The sequence below is a fragment of the Dendrobates tinctorius genome, unplaced genomic scaffold, assembly GCF_039654945.1.
Source record: "Dendrobates tinctorius isolate UK_male_01 unplaced genomic scaffold, ASM3965494v1 ptg000028l, whole genome shotgun sequence".
NCBI classification, from domain to species: domain Eukaryota; kingdom Metazoa; phylum Chordata; class Amphibia; order Anura; family Dendrobatidae; genus Dendrobates; species Dendrobates tinctorius.
In genome coordinates, this window is record NW_027361696.1 from 76,431,448 (window position 1) to 76,459,145 (window position 27,698).

General features: G+C 43.0%; 1 protein-coding gene across 2 annotated transcripts in view; it reads left to right on the forward strand.

The window, feature by feature from the left end:
- LOC141085558 (myosin-binding protein C, fast-type-like) overlaps positions 1-27,698 on the forward strand; it is a 184,662-nt gene that overhangs the window by 29,584 nt on the left and 127,380 nt on the right. For both annotated transcript variants that reach the window (XM_073571011.1, XM_073571012.1), the window contains exon 2: positions 4,141-4,377. In XM_073571011.1, the coding sequence (XP_073427112.1) occupies positions 4,141-4,377 (237 nt within the window). The remainder of the gene's footprint in view (positions 1-4,140; positions 4,378-27,698) is intronic.

Sequence of the window (27,698 nt, forward strand, 5' to 3'; positions counted from 1 at the left end):
GGATAGAAATTGTGTTGATGTCTGGTGAATGCAGTACCCGGGTCATTGCAGCAGATTTCAATGCAAGACACCCTACGCAAGAAAACCGTTACCATTCCCATTTTATTTAGATGTATCCATATAAATGACCCACCCAAAAATGTTTGCCTCATCAATGAACATAATGTTCTGTGTAAACTGAGGGTCCTGTTCCAATTTTTGTTTTGCCCAGTCTGCAAATTCAGTGCGCCGATCTGACATCAGAGGAACATCCCTTCAGCGGATGTTAGCTACTCACAAATGGCACCGTTACAAAATCCAGCTGCTGCAGCATCTCGACGAGGATGACCCAGATCGGCGCTCTGAATTTGCAGAATGGGAAAATAAAAATTGGAACAGGACCCTCAGTTTACACAGAACTTTATGTTCAGTGATGACTTTTTTGGGTGGGCCATTTATATGGATACACCTAAAGAAAATGGGAATGGTGACAGTTTTCTTGCGTAGGGTGTCTTGCATTGAAATCTGCTGCAATGACCGGGGTACTGCGTTCACCAGACATCAACACAATTTCTATCTCCTCACGTGTTAACCTCTGGGACATGTCAATGGCTGAGAACAAAGAGAAACTTGTAAATAACTCTTGAAAGAATAAAGTTACGTTAAAACCAAGCACACCCTTGTTTTTCTTGTGAAATTCTCAGTAAGTTTGATGTGTCATATGACCCTCTTCCCATTGGAAAAAATAACGTTGGATCCAAAATGTCTGACGTCAAAATGGCCACCATGGTCACCACCCATCTTGAAATGTTTCCCCCCTCCAATATACTAATGTGCCGCAAATAACAAATTGATATCACCAACCATTCCCATTTTATTTAGGTGTATCCATATATATGGCCCACCAGTTGGAAACTTGTACAGATAAGAAATCTGCATCCCATCAATAGAAGCCCAGATCAAGGCATAAATCACAGAAAATATCAAGCAGCTGTTTTTCATTTTAGCTTATAGCATTTTATTCCAAAATGACAACCTTCAAGGACCACCCATGAGGATCCAGTCATTCAAACAGCTGTGTGAAATTTTTCAAATATGTCCGGCTTTAGTATGTGACTGACTATTAGAACACAACGAGCTGTGATTAATGCACTTGTCAAAGACAGATTTTTTAGGATACTACGTTTTCCCAATAGGCAAAAATCGGTAATGAAAGAAGGCTTGGTAGAAGTGACAGGCGGAAGCGAGCTCATGAGATTACGCATCCCGTCTAAAATTAATGTTGAAGTGTGTTAATTTGAGCCTCTGTCTGGCTGTTTTTTTTTTCAGCTCGCTGCAATCTTCAATCTGCTGATCTATTACTTCACGACATCTATTAAAAATTTCTCTCCTTCGTTGCCAGCGATCAGATGGATCTGTTGAGCTAAGTGAGAGCATGTTCTCAAAGGTCCACCAGCTAATAAAAGCCATTAAAAAGTTCAAAGTAGGGAATCACGTTGATAGATATACATACTGATTTATTATATAATGCATGGGATTCCTATACTGCAACGGTCTCATAAAACGAGAAAGCAGCGCAGTATATATTGATTCTGTGTTATTTTTAATGATTCTGGTTAACAGTTCAGCTGAAATGAAACAGTTCTTGGAGATCATAGAATCCTAGAATGGTAGAGTTGGAAGGGACCTCCTGGGCCATCTGGTCCAACCCCTTGCTGAAAGCAGGATTCGCTAAATCATCCCAGTCAGATGTCTGTCCAGCCTCTGTTTGAAGACTTCTGTTGAAGGAGAACTCACCACCTCTCGTGGCAGCCTGTTCCACTCATTGATCACTCTAACTGTCAAAAAGTTTTTTCTAATATCTAATCTGTGTCTCCTCCCATACAGTTTCATCCCATCGCTTCTAGTCTTTCCTTGTGCAAATGAGAATAAAGATGATCCTTCTACAATGTGGCAGCCCTTGAGATATTTGTAGACAGCTATTAAGTCTCCTCTCAGTCTTCTCTTCTGCAAGCTAAACATTCCCAAATCCTGCAACCTTTCCTCATAAGACAGGGTTTGCAGACCGGTCACCATTCTGGTAGCTCTTTTCTGAACTTGCCCCAGTTTGTTGATATCCTTTTTAAAATGTGGCACCCAAAACTGGACACAGTATTCCAGATGAAGTCTGACCAAAGAGGAGTAGAGGACAATAATGACTTCACGTGATCTAGACTGTATGCTTCTGTTAATACATCCTAGAAATGCATTTGCCTTTTTTCCTGCTGAATCACACTGCTGACTCATATTCAGTCTGTAATCTATTAGTATACCCAAGTCTTTTTCACATTTGCTGTTGCTTAGCCCTATTCCTCCCATTCTGTACATGCTTTTATCATTTTTATTGCACAGATGTAGTACTTTGCATTTTTCCCTGTTAAAAACCATTCTGTTAGTTGCTGCCCACTGCTCCAGTTTATTTATATCATTTTGAATCCTCTCTCTCTTCTCTAGTATTAGCTATCCCTCCTAGCTTTGTGTCATCAGCAAATTTATTCAGTTTACCCTCAATTCCTTCATCTAAATCGTTGATAAAGATGTTGAACAATACAGGGCCCAGGACAGAGCCTTGTGGTACCCCACTTGAGACATTCTTCAAATTGGATGTGCAGCCATTTACGACCACTCGTTGGGTCCGATCACTAAGCCACTTATGAATCCACCTAACCGTTGCCTTGTCCATTCCAGATATTAGTTAAAACAAAAATTACTTTTCTGTGTTTCCATAACAATGGTACTTGAAGCTCCAATCATTCCCTATTGGGCTTGCAAGCGCTGCACTTGGCTTATTTCCACAGCCCCATACATAATGAATGGAACGGCTGTTGGGAATCCAATCCGCCACTCTACTATTCTAAAATGGGGATAAATTTGCCCCCCACTGATCACAAGTTAGCACCTATACTGTGGATAGATAACTTGTTTTTATCAAAGAACTCCTTTAAGCCTGGGAGTCTAGCTGGTGAGAGCATATATGTGTCTTTATCTGAAATACGTATTGTAGGGATTTTCTCACTTTCAGGCAGCTAGTAGCATTCACACAGGTACAAAATTTTTTTGCGGGAAAGAAGGAGGTTTTCATGCAATTCATCAAACTTTTAGGAAAAATGAAACAAAATGCCATTCTCCAGCATAAAGATGATACAGAAATACATAGCTGTTCAAGGTTAAAGTATGATATTTAGCCTCTAGCAGGGCGTGAGCTGCATACAATAGATCTTTTACACCTTGCACACACAGAGCTAAGTTCCAGAGGTGTTTTCACCTCTACTCCCTGCCAATTGTAGAGCAGCTTGGCTGCCCTTTTTTTCCCAGCTGTACCTCCTGAATTGGAGGCTGGGAATGACCAGTTCCACCCAACTCTACCAGTCATTCCTAAAACCCGGACCCAAAATCTGGGCCCATTAACAACCCACTCAGAACTTATCATGCTGGAGCCTTCTATCTGGGTTTCACATCACTGAGGCTAGGCACCTTGGTGACACATACACTCTGTCCAGTACCTGCCCAGCTGCAAGTCTACAGTATATACACACAAGTCTACTCTCCTACGAAAGTCTATGAGACTCCCAAAAAAGGGGGGAAGTTTCCCTTTATTACTTTAAAGGCACAGTTAATAAGGCACAGTTAATGTTTCAGTCGACCATTAAATTAGTCCCTGCTACCTGTATAGTAGTGGATGCATACAGTACCTGTGTACTAATACTGTCATAACATCAATTGCCCATCATTTTTCTGTAACGGGACACTGGTTGGTATTATAAAGTGTGAAAAATGATTTTCTCTGGAAAGAGGCACTGTGAGTTTAATTCTTATGGTGGAAGTATGGTTGCTATTAATATGGGTGCATTTCTACGGGGACACCAGTTTGTGTTTTTAAGATCAGCAGTCATATGTGCTAGAAAGGATACAAGGGTTTTACAAAGGGCAGTAGCTAGAATGGTCTCTAGGACACACAGTATCTTTGCCATTTTTTAAGTGGACACAGTAACTCATGGAACAACTGTTTTTTTTTTAAATGAAAATGTTATTGAAAAAATAAGTAGTATTCTAAAAAAAATGCTGTATAAAAGAAACATTATTGGGTGTTTACAATGTGGATTTTTTTCCCCTTATATTTAGGTGTCAAAAAGGGAGCTGGCCCAGCAAAACCACAATTGAAGCCAATTCCAAAAACAGAAAAAGAACCAAAACCTGTTCCAGCTGTAGAAGACAAAGAAGTTGTACCATCACCACCAGCTAAGGCTCCACCTGCTGAGACCCGTCCTGCTGAGGCGCCACCAGCCGAAGTTCCTGTTTCTCCTCAGTCCCCAATTCCAGAGGAACCTTCAGAAGATGCATCTAAAGAGGAACAAAAAGGTGAGGCAGCACAAATGTATCGCACGTTAAATAGAAGTGGAAGTGACATGCACTGTATATGCATATGTGTATGCAGTATTTTTCTTCTGCAATTTTGTGCATATACTGTACATTGCACGCAACTTATGGACTGATTTTATTCTTTTTACACCAAGTTTATTTTTTCGTTACTGTAAAGCTTGGAATAGTATAACATTAAGGTTTGAAAAATTCTCTTTGGGTTATCACATAAGTAGCTAAAATTGAATAACAAAAGGACAAACCAACAACATGAAGTAATTTCACCATAGATTATCAGAGTATAAAGTTACTAAAGTATTTAATATTTTACTATTTTTTTATTAACGTCTCCTTCCAGGCTATATAGGTATTCATAAAATGTCAGAACTTTATAACAGAGATGTTGATAGACTTTAAAGAGACTTAAGGCACCTTACGGTCTCACTACAGCATCTTTGATGTAGTGAGACCTACACATGTTGCTGCCTCAATTGTGTACTAGCTGATACTGCCCAATTACAATGCCCAATGCACCCACTAATGTGCTTTCCAGGTGTTCGTCTGTCCCTCCTTAATATTGTGTCTGCTGTAGCGCTCCCAATATTGTGTGGGTCGCCCTCCCAGGGCCGTGGGATACTCGGTACCGGGCCGGTGTCAGGGGGATGTGTCACAGCAGCGGTGACCCGGTCCGTGGCCCTGGGCGCCCAAAAATCAGTGGAAGTTGTAATGTAATAGTTTGTGACGCCACCTGTGGTGCTCGGCAAGGGAGGTGTTAAGCCGACGCTGCATGCAGCTCCGCTGGGACTGATGGTAGGGTGCAGCAATGATGGTATAGCCCTCCACAGGCAGGGCTGATGTCCCAGGGCAGTGTAGTTGCAATGGTTGTGGAAAGGCACAGGCAGTGTAGAGGATGGTACCCAGATGTAGCAGTGCTGAGCAGGTTGGCGCAAGAATGAATGGAGGGCACCGAGGCTTGCAGTTCCAAAGCTTTACTCACAGTCTGCGGTACACAAGGGTGCCTGCCTCCGGGCCGTGTCCTCCGGGTCAGAGACTCAGCCAACCTCCAGGCCAGATGGAAAGCTCCTCTCCAACACTCCGCCAACATGTACCTTTCCTGAACGACTCCTCTATTGCACCTTAAAGTGTGAAGATCTCCAGTACCGTGTTCCTCCTGTCAGATGTTCCCAAGAACTCTACTCGTATGGCAGACAGCTGAAGCCTGCTTCGGGGACCCCCTTCTCCTGAGCCCCGGCTCTCTAATCAGTTGCTGTTGTGCCCCAAGTCTTAGATGGGAGTAGTGCATTTACAGCCAACTACTCCACCGGTGTCTGCTGCAGAACCATAAGTGTCCATACAACCTCGGGGACTGGGCCCCGGCCTTGCGCTGAGAAACTATAGGCAGGGTTCCTCTTCCAGCCCACGTCCTCTCTGTTCTCCTTACTCCTTCGTTCCGTACTGGTCTTTCTCTCTCTTATGAAAGCTTAGGTTGCAGTTCTACATCTTTCTCCTTCTTTTCCTTTCCCGTGCCAGCTGGCTCAGATCACTGAGGCAACTGCAGCACTCCTTCCTCCATCCCTCCTTCCAGGGATCCCCACTCCTCCCAAGTGGCTTCCTTCCCGACTGACCTTCTGTCAGGCTGACCTGTAATCCTACACTTTCCCACTCTTTTATATATCTCAACTCCACCCACCTCCCAGCACATCCAGTGTTCCAAGCAGGGAACCACCAAAGGAGCTCTGCTACTCTCTAAGCACTGAGCTGCAATGTGGTTGTGCAGAACTACCCTGTTGTGTGGGGTGCGAGTGTTGGAGCATGGAAAGGAGTTCCCACCTTACCTGGATGGTGGGGTACCACACCTTTAAAGAGAGAGGAAGGTGCAGTACCTCTGTAGCGACCGAGCCTCAGGGGCGCAACATACCCCCCCCCGTTAAACACAGCACGTCCGCGGGCTGCAAGATAAACAATGTTGAAAGTACAGGAACATACAAAATTTTAAAATGCTGCATAAACATTTCTTATACTAAACTTCCTAATATAGGAGGCATTGTTTCTTGAACATTACAAAAAATTCTTAATTAACTATCTAAATTTCAAGTCAAAAAGTGCAATTTTTCATACTTTACGCAATTCTAAGTGCTGTTATCTGTGACTCACTATCACTCCAGTGTTATTCAGCTTTCCTTCTCTAGTACACATTTCCTTTCTCTTTCTAGTGTACCTTTTCTATTCTCTTTCAAGTGACACCTGTGATACCTGGTTTACCATTCACATTTTCAACTCTTTATTTAAATCTCTCATATCAAAACATTTCTCACTCTATATAAAAGCCATTTCCTAGTTGCTAATATTCTCATAAGATACATCATTATCAAAAATACTTTGCATTAAAACTTTCAACAATTGTTCTTGTAAGTGCTGGACACTGCTCCCAGCCGGGATCTCTTACAGTGTCCTTTGAGGTAGACATCATCTTTGAAAAGTGTCCTTATGTAAAATCTTGATAACATCTTCGCAAAGTGTCAATATGTAAAATCTTGACATCATCTTTGCAAAGTGTCAATATGTAAAACCAAGAGAGGGGACCTAAAGAGGTTTTACAAGTAAAAGTTTTTGGATCACTCCAAGTTCATGATCGCTAGTTCAATATAAAGGCTGCCAACAACATAGGGCAACACTGGGAAAGCCAAAAACTAAACCATGATGAGCAACCAAAAAGGCACAACGGTGCTAAGCAAACCCTCCTGAGTCACGAGAGTTACAACTTATTTTTAATGCTGGTGCCCTCCTGGGGTTCTGGAAGCCGATTGAGAACTGCTACCAGATGTGGTATCTTCATCTTGATTCTGGTTTCTTACTATAGGGCACTGAAGCTGTGGTAAAGGGAACCCATGATACATCTCAATGCCCATCCACTGCTCCTCCTCAATAGGTGGTTCCGCTACTCTGGTACGAGGCCTAGCACCGAGGGGTTCCGCAGCTTGTCAGCGCTGATAGGCAACTATACGAGGGTTCGGTAGCCAAGGGATCTCGAGGTCACTATCCCAAAGCGACTGAGACTCATCTGTTCCCCGAAGATGCCGAATCATGCGCGCCTGTTCCAGACGTACCCTCCTCAGTAGGGACCTCTTCCACCGCCCCATCTCTTACTGACTAGCGCCCCCAGCGGACTCTTCCAACTGCCCCATTTCGAGTTGTCGCAAACCCACCTCGGACAACGTGAATTCGGAGGTCAACCCATTAGGAGGGTCGGGGTATATACCTGGTGCTTCCTGGCGGTGTGGCCTCCACTCTGATGCAGGCATGGTGGCAACGGGTGCCGCCCGGTGAGACACCGGGGATGGTGGTGGAGCCAATGGCAGCTCCGGCTCCGGGGGTCGCTGGCGGGACCTGCGCAGCTGCGTCAGGTCCTGGCAGGGGCTTCTCTTCCTCCGCTTCAGCTCCCTGGGCTGTGTACAACTCCTCCGGTATTAGCGGCAGAGAGGGAACAGAGTACGCTGCCGGTGGCATGGCAGCGGCTCCAGGCTCCACAGGGTCTGCCGGGAAGAGGTCCGGTGCAGCAGCGACTAGTACCGGTGTCGTGGGCACTGCGGGTGTAGGCCCCTCCTGGGCATGCTGCAGATTCAATGTCCATAATGCTTCCTGCCTCAGTTGCAGGCGGCGCGTCAGCTGGGCAATTTCGTCTTCCAGCTGCTGGCGGTTCATCTTAGCGATGGGGTTGGAGCCTTCAGCCATGGCGCCCGGGAGATCCATCTTAACCTCCGCACGCTCTACAGGCCTCCTTCCCTCTCTCTCCAAAATGGCGTTCAGGCGTTCTTCTTCCTGCCTCGGCCCTTTTCGTGCCACTGACTTCTTCTGCCCCTCCTTCTTGGGGCAGCATCTTCTTCCAGCGCCTCCATACCAAGCCAGTATACGAACCTCTCGGGGGGGTGGGCCACGTCACGTAGTAATTCAGGCAGGGGAGGCCCAAGACTCGTCGCGGTCTTTATCTAGGACCTCCTACCTCTTCACTCCCTTCTTCTCCGCGCCAGTGGCCATTTTTAATATTCATGTCACAGTCCATTAAATTAGGTCTTCTGCACATTTTCAAAAGTTCAAAGTCCAACAAATCTCAGGCACACAGAACCCGATAGCATCGGGTCTCATCATCCTGTTCGTGACACTAAGTTGGGTCGCCCTCCCAGGGCCGTGTGATACTCGGTACCGGGCCGGTGTCAGGGGGATGTGTCACAGCAGCGGTGACCCGGTCCGTGGCCCTGGGCGCCCAAAAATCAGTGGAAGTTGTAATGTAATAGTTTGTGACGCCACCTGTGGTGCTCGGCAAGGGAGGTGTTAAGCCGACGCTGCATGCAGATCCGCTGGGACTGATGGTAGGGTGCAGCAATGATGGTATAGCCCTCCACAGGCAGGGCTGATGTCCCAGGGCAGTGTAGTTGTAATGGTTCTGGAAAGGCGCAGGCAGTGTAAAGGATGGTACCCAGATGTAGCGGTGCTGAGCGGGTTGGCGCAAGAATGAATGGATGGCACCGAGGCTTGCAGTTCCAAAGCTTTACTCACAGTCTGCGGTACACAAGGGTGCCTGCCTCCGGGCCGTGTCCTCCGGGTCAGAGACTCAGTCAACCTCCAGGCTAGATGGAAAGCTCCTCTCCAACACTCCGCCAACATGTACCTTTCCTGAATGACTCCTCTATTGCGCCTTAAAGTGTGAAGATCGCCAGTACCGTGGTACCCTGGAGTTCCTCCTGTCAGATGTTCTCAAGAACTCTACTCGTATGGCAGACAGCTGTAGCCTGCTACGGGGACTCCCTTCTCCTGAGCCCCGGCTGTCTAATCAGTTGCTGTTGTGCCCCAAGTCTTAGATGGGAGTAGTTCATTTACAGCCAACTACTCCACCGGTGTCTGCTGCAGAACCATAAGTGTCCATACAACCTCGGGGACTGGGCCCCGGCCTTGCGCTGAGAAACTATAGGCAGGGTTCCTCTTCCAACCCACGTCCTCTCTGTTCTCCTTACTCCTTCGTTCCGTACTGGTCTTTCTCTCTCTTATGGAAGCTTAGGTTGCAGTTCTATGTCTTTCTCCTTCTCTTCCTTTCCCATGCCAGCTGGCTCAAATCACTGAGGCAGCTGCAGCACTCCTTCCTCCATCCCTCCTTCCAGGGATCCCCACTCCTCCCGAGTGGCTTCCTTCCCGACTGACCTTCTGTCAGACTGACCTGTAATCCTACACTTTTCCACTATTTTATATATCTCAACTCCACCCACCTCCCAGCACATCCAGTGTTCCAAGCAGGGAACCACCAAAGGTGCTCTGCTACTCTCTAAGCACTGAGCCGCAATGTGGTTGTGCAGAACTAACCTGTTGTGTGGGGTGCGAGTGTTGGAGCGTGGAAAGGAGTTCCCACCTTACCTGGATGGTGGGGTACCACACCTTTAAAGAGAGAGGAAGGTACAGTGCCTCTGTGGCGACCGAGCCTCAGGGGCGCCACATGTGCTTATTGCCCTTTTAATTCTGTGCTGCTTCCAAATTCTGTGCTTCTTGTTGCACCCCAAAAACCTGAGCCTGCTGTTACATTTCAGCTACTATGACTGCTGTTGTTCCCTCCAGTGCTGTACCTGCTGTTCGTGTCCTTAATGCTGTGCCTGCTGTTTGTGTCCTTAATGCTGTGCCTGCTTATAAACCTCTGAACCTCAGTGCTGCGCTCCTCTGTTCTGTGCTAATCTAGACTTATTCTTATACTCGTTGTCCATGCACAAATGTCATTGCTTCACCCTGGCAAGGGTCGTGCCATAAAACCATCTTCAGGGACCTTTCTGATTCCTCATATTAGGGTGCGTTCACACTGTCCAATGATGGTCATGAAGAAACTTCTGATTTGACCATACAGAAACTGACTAGTGATAGTTTAATAGCTTGTTTAGACAAGCTGACTGTATTTTCCATGTGCACATAAAGATTGATAATGAATTCGATCGGTGTACACAGGCTGTCATTGATCTCCACAGCACATTTCCTGTTTACACAGGACGATGTGCTGCCAAGAATGATGATTCTTAAGCAAGCTTAAAAATCATTTTGTCCAATGAAGGAGCATTTTTCTTGTTCATCAAGTGATTGGGAGCCTGTCTATAATGCATATTCCTAGGAATCCTCATCTCCGATAATTGATCGGTGTAAATGCACCCTTAGACATTAGTCTCCTTTAAGGTGAGAAAAGTAAGAGTTAGTGACACAATTCAGTAAGTTTCGATGCCTACTTCACATTGAATCAAAAAGGGTTTATCCATAACTTGAACAACCACTTCTTAAATGCTTGATTCCCTTGACTAAAAGCCATTCCAGTGATGTTGGTGTCAGGGTTCTCCAACATACATGTGATGTTATGTTATTGGAGCACTGCAGCCAATCAGCGGCTACTAATTGGCATCAGCCTTTACTATTTTGTCAGAGCAACTGCTGATTGGCTAAGGCTTCATGTGAAACAACATTGTCACGTCACCCACCAAGAGCACTAGCACCAACATCACTAGAGCTGTGCCACTGCAGAAGATGAGTATACATTGCTTTATTTTCTAGTTTTCTAAGGATTTATGTTCTACTCTGGACCAATATAGGATTCCAAGATTATCATATTTTAAATTTGCTGTTTCTTTATTGTTTTTTTCATGATGAGACTGCCAGTTATTACTTCTTTATTGTTCTTTGATGGTGCCACAGCCTATTTAATCTTTTATGACACGTCCAGTTTTTGCAAATTTTTCAACAGCCACTTTTCAAAAACCATAACTTTTTTTTTCTCATATGAAAGCTTGTGCTTTTCTTGGCTCTAATTTTGGGTATATATAATGTATTAATAACATTTTATTTTTTGTTTGAGGGAAGTTGGTAAAGAAAAACGGCAGTTCCTCGTTATTTTTTTTTGTTATTTTTTATAAAAGACTAAAAAAAGACAACCTAAATTTTATAAAACCAAATATAAGACATATTAAAACCATTTGGCAAGGTTGAATTGTTACAATGATACCAAATTTGTAATTGTGTATAATGTTTTTACTACCTTTGAACATTTTTTTCAAATGAGATATTTTTGAATCTCCATGTTTTAAGAACCATAATTTTAGTAATGACAGTCTCCAATTGGTCCAGTTTTTTTATATATATTTTTGTTTTTACCATATTAATTCATTATAGTAACTCCCAACTTTATGGTGCCCTGGGAGGTGGTGTACGCCATCTGCTTTTTGTCCCTGTCCGGCTGTACTCTGTCCTTGAATGTAGCTTATAAAATATCCATTATTACAGTCTTGGATTCTCATCTCATTTCTGATCAGTGAGATGTGTTCTTTTATTTTGGAGGTACTGATTAAAGTAAGATATATATTATTTTAAACATATTTGAAACAACATAATTTTCTCTCTTTTTTTTTTTTTTTTTACAGTATTTTATTGTACTCAGTCTTCAATTGAATAAATTTGTTTAATCTGAATACACTGGTGTTGATATTCCTGCTCCTGCATGCTTTTTGTTTTGCATATGTTTGTGTATGTATTGTGTAGGTTTTCTTTTTGTATATATAATGTATATTTTCTTTGTGTATGTACTTTGTATGTTTTGTTTGTATATGTATTGTGTATATTTTATTTGTGTATGTATTGTGTATATTTTGTTTGTATACGTATTGTGTATATTTTGTTTGTATATATTGTGTATATTTTGTTTGTATACGTATTGTGTATATTTTTTGTATACGTATTGTGTATATTTTTTTGTATACGTATTGTGTATATTTTGTTTCTATACGTATTGTGTATATTTTGTTTCTATACGTATTGTGTATATTTTGTTTGTATATGTATTGTGCATGTTTCGTTTGTGTATGCATAATGTAGGTTTTCTTTGTGTATGTGTAATGCATGTTTTTTGTGTATGTATAATGCTTTTTTTACTTTGTGTATGTATGTTAGTTTCCTTTGTGTATGTATAATGCATGTTTTCTTTGTGTATGTATAACGTATGTTTTCTTTTTGTATGCTGTATACTGCAGGGTAGGATGTGGGTTATTGTCCGCACTACCCAAATGGTGAAATTCCAGGAATAGGTAGAAGTTAACAGTGGTTTATTCGATGCGTTTCAAGGTTAATACAACCCCTTCTTCAGGAAAAACCACATGGTATTTCCTGAAGAAGGAGTTGTTTTAATCTTGAAATGTGTCGAATAAACCACTGTTAACTTCTACCTACTCCTGGAATTTCATCATTTGGGCAGCGCAGAAAATAATCCACATCCTACCCTGCAGTATACTGTGTTATCTGATTGATGTTCGACCTGTGGTTCTGCGGCAGCCTATACCTACTATATGTGTTTGGACTACTGAATGCCAGGTGAGCAGCTTTTTTGTTAAAATCGCTGTGTAATTTGTGGGATAAGACCCTATTTTGCGCTTTGTGTCTCCCTTTGCTTCAAGTATTCTTTTTGTATGTATAATGTATGTTTCCATTGTTTATGCAATGTAAAAGTAGTGCATGTGTTTTATGTATGTACACACGTCTCTTGTGTCATTAGAAAACATTTATTTGCATGTGAGTTTTTGTAGGTGTAATGTCTCAGAATTGTCCATAACATAGGCCCAAGACCACTAAACTAATGGCATAAAGGCATAAATATTGTTGCATACCGTAATTTACCCTTGCTCTCCAGTGATATCCATTCTACAGACCACTTTGCATACTGTCTGGTTGACTTACTGTATATTCCGGTAAATATTTCTACACGAGACGTTCAGAGATGTGATCGTAAGAAGTTATATCTGCCATATAATAGACTGTCTCCTTCGACTGCAAAGACCTATGTGATATCTGTTCCACTTCCAGGAAGTACGGCAAGTTGGGTCCTATCTAAAACGAGTCCAAAGAGAGTGGTCACATCCGCGCTTAGTGCTTAAGAAGGTCCCAGAGCCACTTTGCCAGTAGAAATGGTATCAGATCAATTTTAGGCTTTGTTACAGTTTTTGCAGTGGGTTTCAAAATATTCAAGTTACTCAAGTCCGTCTTCTTCAGAATCAAGATATTTGAAAGATTCAGCACAAGAGGAACAAGGAAGAGTAAGAGATGGAAGCTATGTCCTATCTATTGAAAGAGAGAGGCTATCGGAGAGACATTCCATAAAGATTCAAGTACATAAATCACAGATCAAACTCGTGAAAGTTGAACCAAGGAAGTTAGCGCTGAGCCTTTATGCAGAAGAAGCCAAAAGTTGTCAAATAACATATCTTCAATTTGATTCTAGATCTCTGCGACTAAATATAATTGGTATGGGTATCTTGGAGTTATTACTCTTTGTCTTTCCCACAGTGTTTTCCTGTTTGATTTCTATGTTTCTACATTTTTTCTTTATTTGAACACTATATTGCGAAAATTGAGATTTTTGAAATGAGAGTTTTCTGATCTTTATGAAGAGAGTCGGTCAATACTGAAGCCATATTTAATTCAAATAAGGCTTTTTTAGAATGATGTATAGTGCAAACTTTCTAGAATCTTTTCACACCACATTAGTGATGTATGTAAGGTGTATTAGCCAAGAAAAAGCTACCGAAGTATAAGGCCAACCTATAGCTCCAACATCTGGACCACTGTGCCGTACAATAGTGAAAATCACCCGATGCACAGTTTCTTATTAGAATCCTTTTGAACACATAAGTTGACTACACATTACAACATAGTGCATAGAAATTGTATATCAACACATATCTCTAAAAATATTCTAAAAACATAGTCTGTAGAAGCCTACAAATACGTTCAGCATCTATATGAGCATCATTTACTGGTGTATATACCATACCATACAATGGTGTGGAGAGAGTCTTAAAGTGGATCTTTCACCCGATTTCACTATATAAACTTTACACATTATTCAATAGATCTCTTAGACCTAATAAGGCTGGTGTACTTTTTTTGGAAAAACATGTCCAATTGATTGATTAATAGTGTTTGGAAAAGTTTTCAAGTCTGATCTTGAAATGAAAGTTTTAAGAGTCCAATTCCATAAAATTTTCTTATTACTATGAAGATTATATAGCCATTATTACATAGATTTTCAAAGTAAGTTCACCAGCCTCATCAAGTATAGGGGGGTCTATTTAATAATATATACAATTTGTCTTGTGAAACCTGGTGAAAGATCCACTTTAATTCTACCTAGTGACAGATCCACAAAATTTAATGTGTTGACTGTGTAATGCAGGACAGGATGGGTCACTCAGAGCAAGAGACACTCTTCATAACCATTTCCCATTCTGGCTAGGGGAAAAATATTCAGGAATCAGTACCCCATCAGTATTTACTAATAAGTACAGTGGGGGAAATAAGTATTTGACTCCTTGCTGATTTTGTAAGTTTTCCTACTGACAAAGACATGAACAGTCTATAATTTTAAGGGTAGGTTAATTTTAACATTGAGAGATAGAATGTCAAAAATAAAATACAGAAAATCACATTGTTTAAATTATATAAATTTATTTGCATTTTGCAGTGAGAAATAAGTATTTGATCCCTCTGGCAAACAAGACTTAATACATGGTGGCAAAAACCCTTGTTGGCAAGCACAGCAGTCAGACGATTTTGTTTTGTTGATGATGAGGTTTGCGCACATGTCAGGAGGAATTTTGGTCCATTCCTCTTTGCAGATCATCTCTAAATCATTAAGATTTTGAGGCTGTCATTTGGCAACTCAGAGCTTCATCTCCCTCCATCCATAAGTTTTCTATGGGATTAAGGTCTGGAGACTGGCTAGACCACTCCATGACTTTAATGTGCTTCTTTTTGAGCCACTCCTTTGTTGACTTGTCTGTATATTTTGGGTCATTGTCTTACTGGAAGACCCAGCCACAACCCATTTTTAATGTCCTGGCAGAGGGAAGGAGGTTGTCACTCAGGATTTTATGGTACATGGCTTCATCCATTCTCCCATTGATGTGGTGAAGGGGGACCTTGCGGGCACTGCAGGATTTTTTTTTTTTTAAACCAATATTTCTTTATTAAGGATTTTTTGCCAGGTACAAGGAAACAAATATAAAAGTTGAAAAAGCAACAGGTAACATCAAACATTGAAATCTTGATTTAGAGAAGTTACAAAGATAACTCTAGTCAGATATTTTCAACAACAATGAAAACAATCAAGATCCTAAACAGATTTAAAGAAGGGAGGGGGACAGGAAGGTAGGAAGGAGGGGAAATTAGGGGAGGTAGGGTAGAGACAAGCTTGGTTTGACCTTACACTGGACAACTTTCGCGATGCAGGGGCCCACAAGACAGAATACAGGTTGTGTGAGTAGTTAATTTAGTGCAACCGAATTGAACCCCGAGGATACCCATGGGTCCCACCAGTTCAAAATTACATTTCTCTTGGCGAATGTATGTGCTAAGGTCAGTTCATGCTGAAAGTGAAGATTTATTCTGGCCAGTAGTTCCTGTTCGAAGGGAACAGAGGATGATTTCCAGTGCTTAGCTATGCAGAGCCGAGCAGCAATTAGAACATTGCACGCAATAGGTCTCAGAGAGATCGGAATTGACCCCAAATTTATGCCCAGAAGAGCCATGGGCCCCGAGAGTTCAAGTGGAATTTGAAGTACAGATTTAAGGATGGACTCTGTAGTGGCCCAAAACCTTTTTAGTTTGGGACAGAACCACCAGATGTGCTCAATTGAGCCCGTCTGCTGACATCCCTTCCAGCACAAAGGAGAGGACTGTTGCGAGAATTTGGATAAACGTAAAGGGGACAGATACCAGTTTAATTGTAATTTTTTTGATTGTTCCAGGTGATTGATGCATGCTGAGAATTTAGAGGAGTGAGTAGCTGCCTCCTGCCATTCCTCCAGGGATGAGGAGAATGAAAGTCGACATTCCCAAATTTTCATATATGGGAGTTTTGCATTGTCTGTAGGGGTAATGAGGGACTTGTATAATATTGAAACACCGTGGCGATCCGGGTGATCAGGTTTAAAATACCGTTGGGGCGGGTTCTCAAGTGGCGAGAGAGACCAGGCTGGGAGTTTGCATTTGGAAAGGAGGTGGCGGATTTGGAGATATTGATAAAAGCATGAGTGGGGCAGGGAAAAGGATGTGGAAATAGACATGAATTGTTTTAATCCAGAGATGTCAAAAAGGTTGTTTAGGGTATGTATACCTGCAATTCGCCACTTCCCCAAAGATAGGTTTGGAACCAAATGTTCTAGAGCCGGCAGGGATACATTTCTGTGCAGGGACGGAAAGTGTTTTGGTCCCAAGGCTGACCAAAGTTTTAAAAGGGACGACATTGTGTTCAGTATGCGGGGAGAGGTGTATTTTTGTAAAAGATTAATTTCGAGGAGTAGTTTGGTGGATCTGGATGGGGAGAAAAAAGATTCTATTTGCATCCAGAGATGAGAAGTGTCGTCTGCCCACCACAATTTGGCTGCTTCCAGTATGGCAGCTTGGTGATATGCTCGCACATCGGGAACTCCCAGCCCTCCCTTCGTGTAAGGAAGAACCATTATTTTGGAGGAGATTCGGTGAGGCTTGGAACCCCAAATGAATTTGCCTAAAAGATGTTGTAGTTGTGAAAGAATAGCACTAGGGAACTGAAGGGGAAGGCAGCGAAAGAGATAGACTAGTTTGGGGAGTATTAGCATTTTAACCAGTTGTATCCTAGCGATCCATGATAATATGCCCAGAGAGAGTTTATCTAGTTCTCTGCGAATGTCCTGAAGAATTAGGTCGCAGTTCATCTTAACTATTCGGTGGAGCTGAGTGATGAAAATCCCTAAATATGTGAAGCCATCTAGGGACCACGTAAAAGGATACAATTTTTTCAGATGTTCTTGGGAGATTTTGGGAATATATAGGGGGAAAATTGTAGATTTGGAGAGGTTCAATTTATAATAGGAGACAGCAGAGAAATCTGATAATAAACTTATAATTTCTGGAATTGAAGAGTCTATTTGTGTGCATGAGAAGATAATGTCATCTGCATACAGCCCAATTTTATGCTCCAAAGGGCCAACTTGAACTCCGTGGATGCATGGATTATTTTTTACCAAAGTAGCCAAAGGCTCCATTGCAATGGCAAAAATTATAGGAGATAGGGGGCAGCCCTGGCGCACACCATTGGTTATGTTGAATTTTTGAGATACAAAGCCAGATGCTCGTACTGCAGCTGACGGGGATGAGTATAAAGCCATGATGGCATTTTTAATTGGACCAGTGAATCCGAATTTGGAGAGGGTTCCGTCTATATATCCCCAGTGCACCCTGTCAAACGCTTTTTCAGCGTCCAGGGACAACAGCGCACTGGGGATTTTTCCCCGTTCTAGAATGTTGAGTAAATTTATTATTCGTCTCGTGCCATCCCTGGCTTGCCTTCCAGGTACAAAGCCCACTTGATCAGCCCCAACTATGGAGGGGAGTACCTCCATTAGTCTGGTCGCCCACACTTTGGCATATAATTTTATGTCACAATTTAGTAATGCGATGGGGCGAAAATTGTTTGGGGAGGTTGGTGATTTCCCGGGTTTGGGCAGGGTGGCAATGATGGCTTCTAATCCTTCTTGTTTAACCTCGCCCCTGGACTGCCAGAATGAAAAAAGTCTGTAAAGGTACGGGGTGAGGATTGTATGGAATTGGGTATAATATTGAAATGGGAGTCCATCTGGACCCGGGGTGGAGTGTTTTTTAGAGGAGAGTATGGCTCGTGTGATTTCTTCCTGAGTGAGGGGACTATTTAGAAAGGTTAGTTGTGATGCAGAAAGAGAGGGGAGAGATATTTTGTCAAGGAAAGCCCTAATGGAGTGGGGAGAAGGCTGGGGTTCCTCAGGGTTGTCGCATAAATTGTAAAGAGACTCATAGTATTGTTTGAATTCATCCGCAATGTCTATTGGGTTACGGATAAGGGAATTGTCAGGTTTAATGAGATGAGAGATCTTGGCCTGACCCTCTTTCTTTTTGACTCTCCGCGCCAATAGTGCCCCGGCTCTATCACCCATGCCGTAAAACTTCGCCCCCAGTTTTTTCAACGCGTGTTCAGTTTTTTGAAGTAGCAGTGAGCGGAGTTGACATCTGGCCTTAGTTAGTTTGGTTAACAGGGAAGGGGTCGGGGTGCTCTTATGTAAGGCTTCAAGAGTTTGAATTTCCAGAGTGGCCGATTGCAAAGCTGCTGTATATAATTTTTTAGCCAGGGAAGCAAGTTTGATAAATGTCCCCCTAATGACCGCCTTGTGTGAAAACCATAGAGTATCATCAGAGACATCCCCAGTGTCGTTAATTTGAAAAAATTCAGAAAGTTGTTCTGTCACAGTGGCTGCATAATTGGGGTTGGTGAGCAGGTATTCGTTAAGCCTCCATTTTGCGGGGGGTCTGATGGCTTCAGCATCTGCCAGTTGTAGAGTGGTCGGAGCATGATCAGACCAAGATATGTTCCCAATTGTGGCACCCATGCAACGAGGTAGTAGGGAATTATCTACTAAGATATAATCTATTCTGCTGTAAGTGTGAAATCGTGGTGAAAAGTAGGTATAGTCCCTTTCTCCACAATGTAAATATCTCCAAATGTCATGGTAATTATTTTCAGAGATTAGGGAGGCCAATTCGCCCCTGGAAATGGAGGTGTTTGAACAATCCAGATGCTTCTGCATGGGGGCGTTAAAATCACCACAGATTAATTTAGAGCCCCTGGCCACCGAATGCAGAATATTCAGAAATTTCCGAACGAATCTGGATTGACCCCTGTTGGGAACATACACCGAGGCCAATGTGTAGGGTCTGTTGTTGATTGAACAATTTAGAATGATGTAGCGCCCCTCCGGGTCCCGGAGGATGTCACCCAGCAGAAAGGCCACAGTATTTTTAATGAAGATGCCTACTCCGGCCTTTTTTGAGGGGCCATTAGCAAAGAACTGATGTGGGTAATTCCCAGAGTGCATTCTGTAATTGTCTTTTAGTAAAAGATGCGTCTCCTGTATGCATACTACATCACTATTAGATTTGATAAGTTGGCGCCACGTCAAGGCGCGTTTACAAGGTGAGTTAAGCCCATTAACATTAATAGAGAAAATAGAGACGCTCATGATGACTCAAAAGAGATACCAAGAGATTAATATAAACACCAAATGTAAAGACCTTAATTAGAGAGTTGACTAATTAGGTAGCAATGTATTCGGGGAAAGGTGGGGTAAGAAGTAGGGTCTGAGGAGGGAGGAAAGGGGAGAACTAATTATTCAAAAGATAAACCAAAACAAATATTTCTCTTGACAAATAAAACTTCAGGTGAGTACGTCACACCGGAAAAGAGCGAATAATGATCACTCACAGGCGAAATTTCCGCCGGCTCAAAGATAGGAGACAGTCAGAAAAGCATAGAATAGTAGAAGAAGGGTACAGCAAAAGAAGGTGAAAGGTAGAATTAGTATAGAGAGAAGAATCGTGGAAGAAAAGGGTAGAAAAGAATGCGAGAAACCGAACCCACATAGAGTCCATGTAGATCTTCAGGCTGTCGACCATTCCGGATCGATATGGCGACCTTGGACGGCTGAAGGATGAGACAGATGTGTCTGTGCATTTTTTGGCAGATGCAGACCCCACTGGATGAGGAGCTTCTCCGCTTGTGCTGGGATGAGACAGACATGAGAGGTGTTGTCTTTGCGAACAATTAGCTTGGTGGGAAATCCCCAAACGTATTGGATTTGCTGATCACGGAGAGTAGAAGTGAAGGGTTGAAATTCCCTTCTCAAAGCTAGGGTTCCCGGAGAGAGGTCTGCATAGACCTTCAGGTGAGCAAAATTTTGTGGCAGAGAGGGATTCCCCCGAAGGCGAAATAAAAAGTCATCTTTGAGTTCGTAGAAATGAATTCGGGTGAGTACGTCTCGTGGGAGGTTCGAATTAATGGAAGGAGGTTTAGGGACACGATGAATGCGGTCTATGATCATATCCTTTCTCTCAACTTCTGGCATAGCGGCTTTAATAAAATCTTGAAGGAAGGATCGAAGGTCTTTAGGTTGGATCGCTTCATCTATCCCCCTGATGCGGATATTGTTTCGTCGCGATCTGTCTTCCAAATCCAGAGTTTTGGTCTGCACTTTCTCTAATGTAGCTTGTAGAGACTCATGCGCATCTAATAAGTCGTTATGTGATTTAATTAGGTCTACCAGCTTGTTCTCTATTTTATCTGTGCGACCTCCTAGTTCAGCTACCTCTCCCCTCAGATCAGCCACCATAACCCTCATATCTTCCTGCAGGGAGACTCTGAGGGAGGAGAGCAGCTTCTTCATGCTGCTGTGAGTTAGCGGGGTGTCATCCCTGTCTGCGCTTTTAGTATCCAAGGACGCACAGGAACCTCTGCGGGACGAGCGAGACGAACGGGGCGATGATGGAGCCATTTTAGATGATTCCGAGGTTGAATGGTTTGATAAAAAAAAGTCAGTGACTCGTTTTGGTTGTCCTCGTTTACTGGACTTGGCCTTCCCCATCCGATGGTCAATGAGTGAAGCAATGAGTCACGCGAGTGTGGAGGTGCTGGTAGCCGTGGGATCTTTGTTCTAGCCGGGTTGGAACAGTGGGAACGGGGGCCCTCGCTTTATACAGGCGACATTGTATTCTGAGAGGTCACATGCTCAGAAAGTTACATTCCCAAATTACAGATGAGCAGGGGGCTCTTTTCAGAATAACTTCCTGCTTACTTGATTACTCCTTTTGACCTTGTCACACACCAGTGACTTATTAGGGCTGTTACTGCGAATTATATAGTCCACAGGAGAAGCGAAGGGAAGGTGCACAGCCCCTGATTCCTCTTCTGTGCAAATACAGACACGCAAAGTCTATTAGAATAATTATGGGAGCTCAGCCCCTCTCCCCTCACTGCTCTGTTTATGTAACAGTGAGGGATGGCTGACACAGGGCACCAAGGCTGTAGCTGGCCGCTTACTTGCAGGTTACTATGTATTCCCAGGCACTTCTATTGCAGTGCTTGATGCAAGGGGAAGAGAAGAGGCGAGCCGCAACTGTATTTATTAATATGAGAGCGACCGAGGCCGCCGGGGCGACGGCGCAGACAACGCCAGCAGCACCTGCCTGTCTGTGTTTGGTACGCCGCTTCTCCGGCTGCGGGGCCTCTGCCGGCGACACTGCCAGTAGCCCCAACGTGATCCGCTGTGCCCCTAACCCGCTCCCCGCCGCGACCGCAGCGGCCACGGCTGTCGTTCAAACTGTACAGCGGCTGTTATCACGGGCGGCGCTCTGCTCCGGGTGAGTGCTTGGGGAGGGGAGGGAATGTGCGGCGTGTGTCGGGGATGCTACTCACAGGCTCCCAGGGTCCAGCTGTTAGTGGTGATGGGTCGTGTTTGAAGGATCCTTCTTGCTCGCGGCGCTGGGACCCTGCGGTGTGGAAAGGGGGCAAACCGTGGCCGTTATTGATTGCAGGCCTGCCTCCTGGAGCTGGAGAATGCCTCCGCGTGCCGAGCTGTCTCTTCTACCGGATGATGGGTCGGGGGTCCTCCGTTGTCTTGTGCTGAGGCGTGGGTGACTTAGGCCTAAGTCCCCAGGGTATTGGAGCGTTTTGGCTGAAGGGAGCAGGCTTCTTGGATGCTGTATAAATTTAGCAGTCAGGCTTCAAGGCCTCACATAAGATGTAGGCCTCAGATGATATCTCGGCACTGGGTGGGTCAAAACTCCTGGTTTTGGACTCTAAATGCTCCAGACCATGTCAGATATAGTTATCCGATGGATGTACGTCAGGATGACTTGAATTAGTCGAGATGTTAGTTGGATTAGTGGAATCCTCACAGGAGCTCCCTCTTCCTGTGTCTCACATGGATGAGCTCCCGGCACTGCAGGATTTTAAACCTTTATGGCGTAATGTGTTACCAATGGTTTTCTTGGTGACTGTGGTCCCAGCTGCCTTGAAATCATTATCAAGTTCCCCCGTGTAGATTTAGGCTGATCTTTTACCTTCCTCATGAACAAGGATACTCCACGAGATGAAATTTTGCGTCGTGCCATAGATCGATGTCGATAGACAGTCATTTTGTATTTCTTGCATTTTATTACTGTTGCACAAACAGTTGTCTGCTTCTTACCCAGCATCTTACTTTTGATTTTGTAGCCTGTTCCAGTTTTGTGCAGGTCTGTCATATTGTCTTTGGTCTTGCCCATGTTGTAGAGGCTAGGGTCTGACAATCTGTGTCAGGAGTCTTTTATAAAGGTGACTATGTAAGACAACTGTCTTTATTGCAGGTAACGAGTTGATTAGGAGCATCTAACTGGTCTGTAGAAGCCAGAACTCTTAATGGTTGGTAGGGGATCAAATACTTATTTCTCACTGCAAAATGCAAATAAATTTATATAATTTATACAATGTCATTTTCTGGATTTTATTCTTGATATTCTATCTCTCAATGTTAAAATTAGCCTACCCTTAAAATTATAGACTGTTCAGGTCTTTGTCAGTGGTCAAACTTCAAAATCAGCAAGGGATCAAATACTTATTTCCCCCACTGTATAAGGAAATGGGTTTTTAAAGCTAGGCAAGACCTTTAATTACTTAGATGATATTTTGTCTTAAAGCTCCCTTTCATTCAAGATGACAACTAGACTTTCTGAGGCACACCATGTGAGTACTAAACCATCTGTTTCAGTATTGCTGTTCAATATTTGTACAGTTATCCTGTAGAGCAGTTGAAGACTTAAAAGTTACTCTCGTGATATTGCCAACCTGACCAAAAGCTTAGTATGTGTTATCAAAAAACAGAGATGCTAAAACTATTCAGTAAGCCCCATTGTCATCAGGAATATTTCATTTTTTTCCCTTTATATGAAAAACTTCAGTTGCTCAATACAGTTAATATTTTCTTTCCTTGTCTCAGCTAAGTATCCTGAGTGCACAAAGGTGAAATGCTCTGGATGGGATGGAAGCAGGGGTGGACATACCGCCATTGCAGAAGGTCCAGCTGCACATGGGCCCCAAAGGAGAGGAAGCCCGATAAAATGCTCAAACATCTTGTTTATCATAGATCCAGCGGCATCATCAACACTAAGAATAGGGGAAGGGAGCTAGTATCCAGGGCTGGCGTTTGGGACAGGCAGACCAGGCAGATGCCAGGGGCCCCCACCTACAAAGGGGGCCCTCTGTCTCTGCAGCCCATTTATCAAGTGCCCAGAGGGTGTACAGCAGTGAATAATGCTGTGCATTGCTCTGAAGTCTTGGAGTGTCTCTCGCAAAGCCCCTTGAGCCCCCCTGTCTTTTTCTCCCTGCAGTCAGGTTACAAGTTGATAGTGAGGGGGAGGGGCCGATTACAGCACTGTGACAGCCGGGAAGATGCCTGAAGCTCTGTCTGTATGTCTCCTCCTGAGTCCTGATCATGGCTGCTCCTAGCACTGTCCTGAGAATGGATATGCCTAAGTGAAGCCATAGAACCTGGTAAGAGCAGCAATAACACGTTAGAGTGCAGTGATTTCCTCACTGTGGTCCCAGAGCTCTGTGCTGATCGCTGCAGGATCAGGATTCACAGCCACATACAGCAGCGATCAGCTTCAGCTCTGACCACAGTCACTAATCACTGCTTGTAATGTGACAGGGCGACCTCCTGTCACTACTGTCTGGATGACACAAGACAGGGATATTGTCTGCTGAATCAGGGGATTTAAGATAAAGAAATAAATGAATTCCCATGTGAAATAATAAGGGTAAACCATACATATATATAGTACTAGTACAGGTGTGCATTTGAATCAGCAGTTTTGGTGCATTTTTTTTTTTTTTGCTGCCAAAGCCGGCTCTCTTGGCAGTAAAAACACTGCTTTCAAAACGCCCATTTTTTAGGGTATGTGCAGACAATCCGGAAATGGCAGCACTTTGGACGCAGCGGACATGTGCTCCATCTAAAATGCTGCCATCTTATGCATGTGATTCCACATGTGTTCATTCCATCCACTATGCTGTAACGTCTGGCCGCTGCGGGTTGGACGCTGCGGATGTACGCAGCATCCAGAGTTTACTGATTGTGGACACAGACCCTTAGAGCTTTTGCTTTTTTTTTTTTGTATAGTATTCATTTTGTCTACAGTACATGTTTAATAAAGTTAGTTTTATCCACCAAAAACGCAGCGAAAAACAACGTTGCAACATTTGCAGCTTTTCAAAAACTTTTTCATTGCTTTCTATGGGTGAAAAAAATTCTTGAAAGAAGAGAGACGCGGCAAATTTAAAAAAGCTTCAGTCAGGAGACAATAAAAGGGTGTGCAGGAGATTCCTGGAAATCTCAGTCTTTGCTTGTGCTGTAAAATGCTGTAAACTTCTTATTTGCAGAAGAGAAAAGACACACGAACACTGGATATAAATGATATATCTACACAAATTATCTAAATAATAGTCATTAGATTTGAGCGATACCGTCCGATACTTCAAAATATCGGATCGGAATGGATCGGCCGATCTTTAAAAAAAAGTATCGGTATCGCCGATGCCGATACTGGAAGTCCCATTCAAGTCTATGAGACTTCCGGTATCGGAATTGGAAAAACCCTTTCCTGCCCTTGTACAGCCTCTCGGGGGTCTGTACGGGCCTTCCGGGGGTCTCTGCCGGCCTGCCGGGGGGCTGTGCCGGCCTGCCGGTGGGCTGTGCGGACTGCCCTGGGTCTGTACCGGCCTGCCGGGGGGCTGTGCCGGCCTGCCGGGGGGCTGCGCTGATGTCCGGGGGTCCGTGCAGGCATCGTCCGATGGGACTACAAGTCCCATCGGGCGATGCCTGCTACCATGACAGTGATTGACACATTAGCCAATGATGGGACAGTAGTAGTCCCATCATCCGGCTAATGTGTTAAATGTAAAAAAAAAAAAAAAACTACATACATACTACATACATACTACATGCATGCTACATACATACTGGATGCTACATACATAGTACATATATACTACATGCATGCTACATACATACTACATACATACTACATATATACTACATGCATGCTACATACATACTACATGCTACATATATACTACATGCATGCTACATACATACTACATGCATGCTACATACATACTACATGCTACATATATACTACATACATACTACATACATACTACATGCTACATACATACCACATATATACTACATACTGTACATACTACATATATACTACATGCATGCTACATACATACTACATACATACTACATGCTACATATATACTACATGCATGCTACATACATACTACATACATACTACATATATACTACATGCATGCTACATACATTCTACATGCTACATACATACTACATATATACTACATGCATGCTACATACATACATACTACATGCTACATATATACTACATACATACTACATACATACTACATATATACTACATGCATGCTACATACATACTACATGCTACATACATAGTACATACATGCTACATACATACTACATGCTACATACATACTACATGCTACATACATGCTACATACATGCTACATACATACTACATACATACTACATGCATGCTACATACAATACATTCATACAATACATACATAGACATACAGTACATATAACATAGAGTAACATACTTACCAATGCTTGTCACATTGTTCCCCGAAGCCATTGTCTTTTACGGAATAAATATTAACATAACAAACCACAAAAATACTCACCCATGATCCGAAGCAGTCCACGAGTGTGTCCCACGACGATCTTGGGTAGAGAACTGCAGCATCAGCTGATGCTGCCGCTCTCTACGGGCTGCAGGAATCACACAGCTTTTACCATAAAGTGAGACTAGGGACTTTTTTATTTTAAGTGGCGGAGGAATACAGTGCGGAAGGATACCTACCTTCCGTCATTGGATTCCTGCAGCCCGTAGAGAGCGGCAGCATCAGCTGATGCTGCAGTTCTCTACCCAAGATCGTCATGGGACACACTCGTGGACTGCTTCAGATCATGGGTGAGTATTTTTGTGGTTTGTTATGTTAATATTTATTCCGTAGACGACAATGGCTTCGGGGAACAATGTGACAAGTATTGGTAAGTGTGTTACTCTATGTTATATGTACTGTATGTCTATGTATGTATTGTATGAATGTATTGTATGTAGCATGCATGTAGTATGTATGTAGTATGTATGTAGCATGTAGTATGTATGTAGCATGCATGTAGTATGTATGTAGCATGCATGTAGTATGTATGTAGTATGTATGTAGCATGTAGTATGTATGTAGCATGCATGTAGTATATATGTAGTATGTATGTAGTATGTATGTAGTATATATGTAGCATGTAGTATTTATGTAGCATGCATGTAGTATATATGTAGTATGTATGTAGTATGTATGTAGTATATATGTAGCATGTAGTATGTATGTAGCATGCATGTAGTATGTATGTAGTATGTATGTAGCATGCATGTAGTATGTATGTAGTATGTATGTAGTATGTATGTAGCATGCATGTAGTATATATGTAGTATGTATGTAGTATGTATGTAGTATATATGTAGCATGTAGTATGTATGTAGCATGCATGTAGTATGTATGTAGTATGTATGTGGCATATATGATAATGCCCAGTATCAGAGAACGAGACAAGGCGGTGACCATGGTCCAAAAACGCCTTGTGCATGGATTACCACTCCATATGCTAATCTTAAAAAGGAGAAAACGGAGTAACGGATCCAAAATATATGCAAAAGTATAAATTTTATTAGTACTCACATCAAGTGCTGACAAGTATACAAGTTGACTAAAATAGGGGGGATAAACCCCAATGATACAACAATCAGGACAGACAAGGACAGGGTAAATAAAATGATACCAGTGCTCCAAATCTACATGGCACAATGTTCAGTCAGCCCATGGACATTGCACATAACAGACATATGTCTAATGGTAAAAGATAGTCAAATATGGCATACTCAATTAAATGTGTATTGTACATAGTTGTACATGTCTGGAGCGCCAAAAAAAAAAAAAAAAAAACATCCAGAGGGGTCAATGTGCAAGTCCAATGGACACTGAACATAAATGAAACAATGACATGTGAAAGAATTCTTAAATAGTTAATAACATATGTATCAACATATCAAAACTGCGCAATTGTGCCAGAGAGAACCCGGGAGACGACCCGCCCAGCGGTCCAAATGACCGAAGTGTGGAAAAAAGTAAAGGCAGGCTGCTTACCGGGGAGCAGAGGAGGTGAAGGCCCATGCAACGACCCCCAACGTACGTTTCGCGCCCGCCACAGGCGCTTTATCAAGGGAGTCATCCCCCCTATTTTAGTCAACTTGTATACTTGTCAGCACTTGATGTGAGT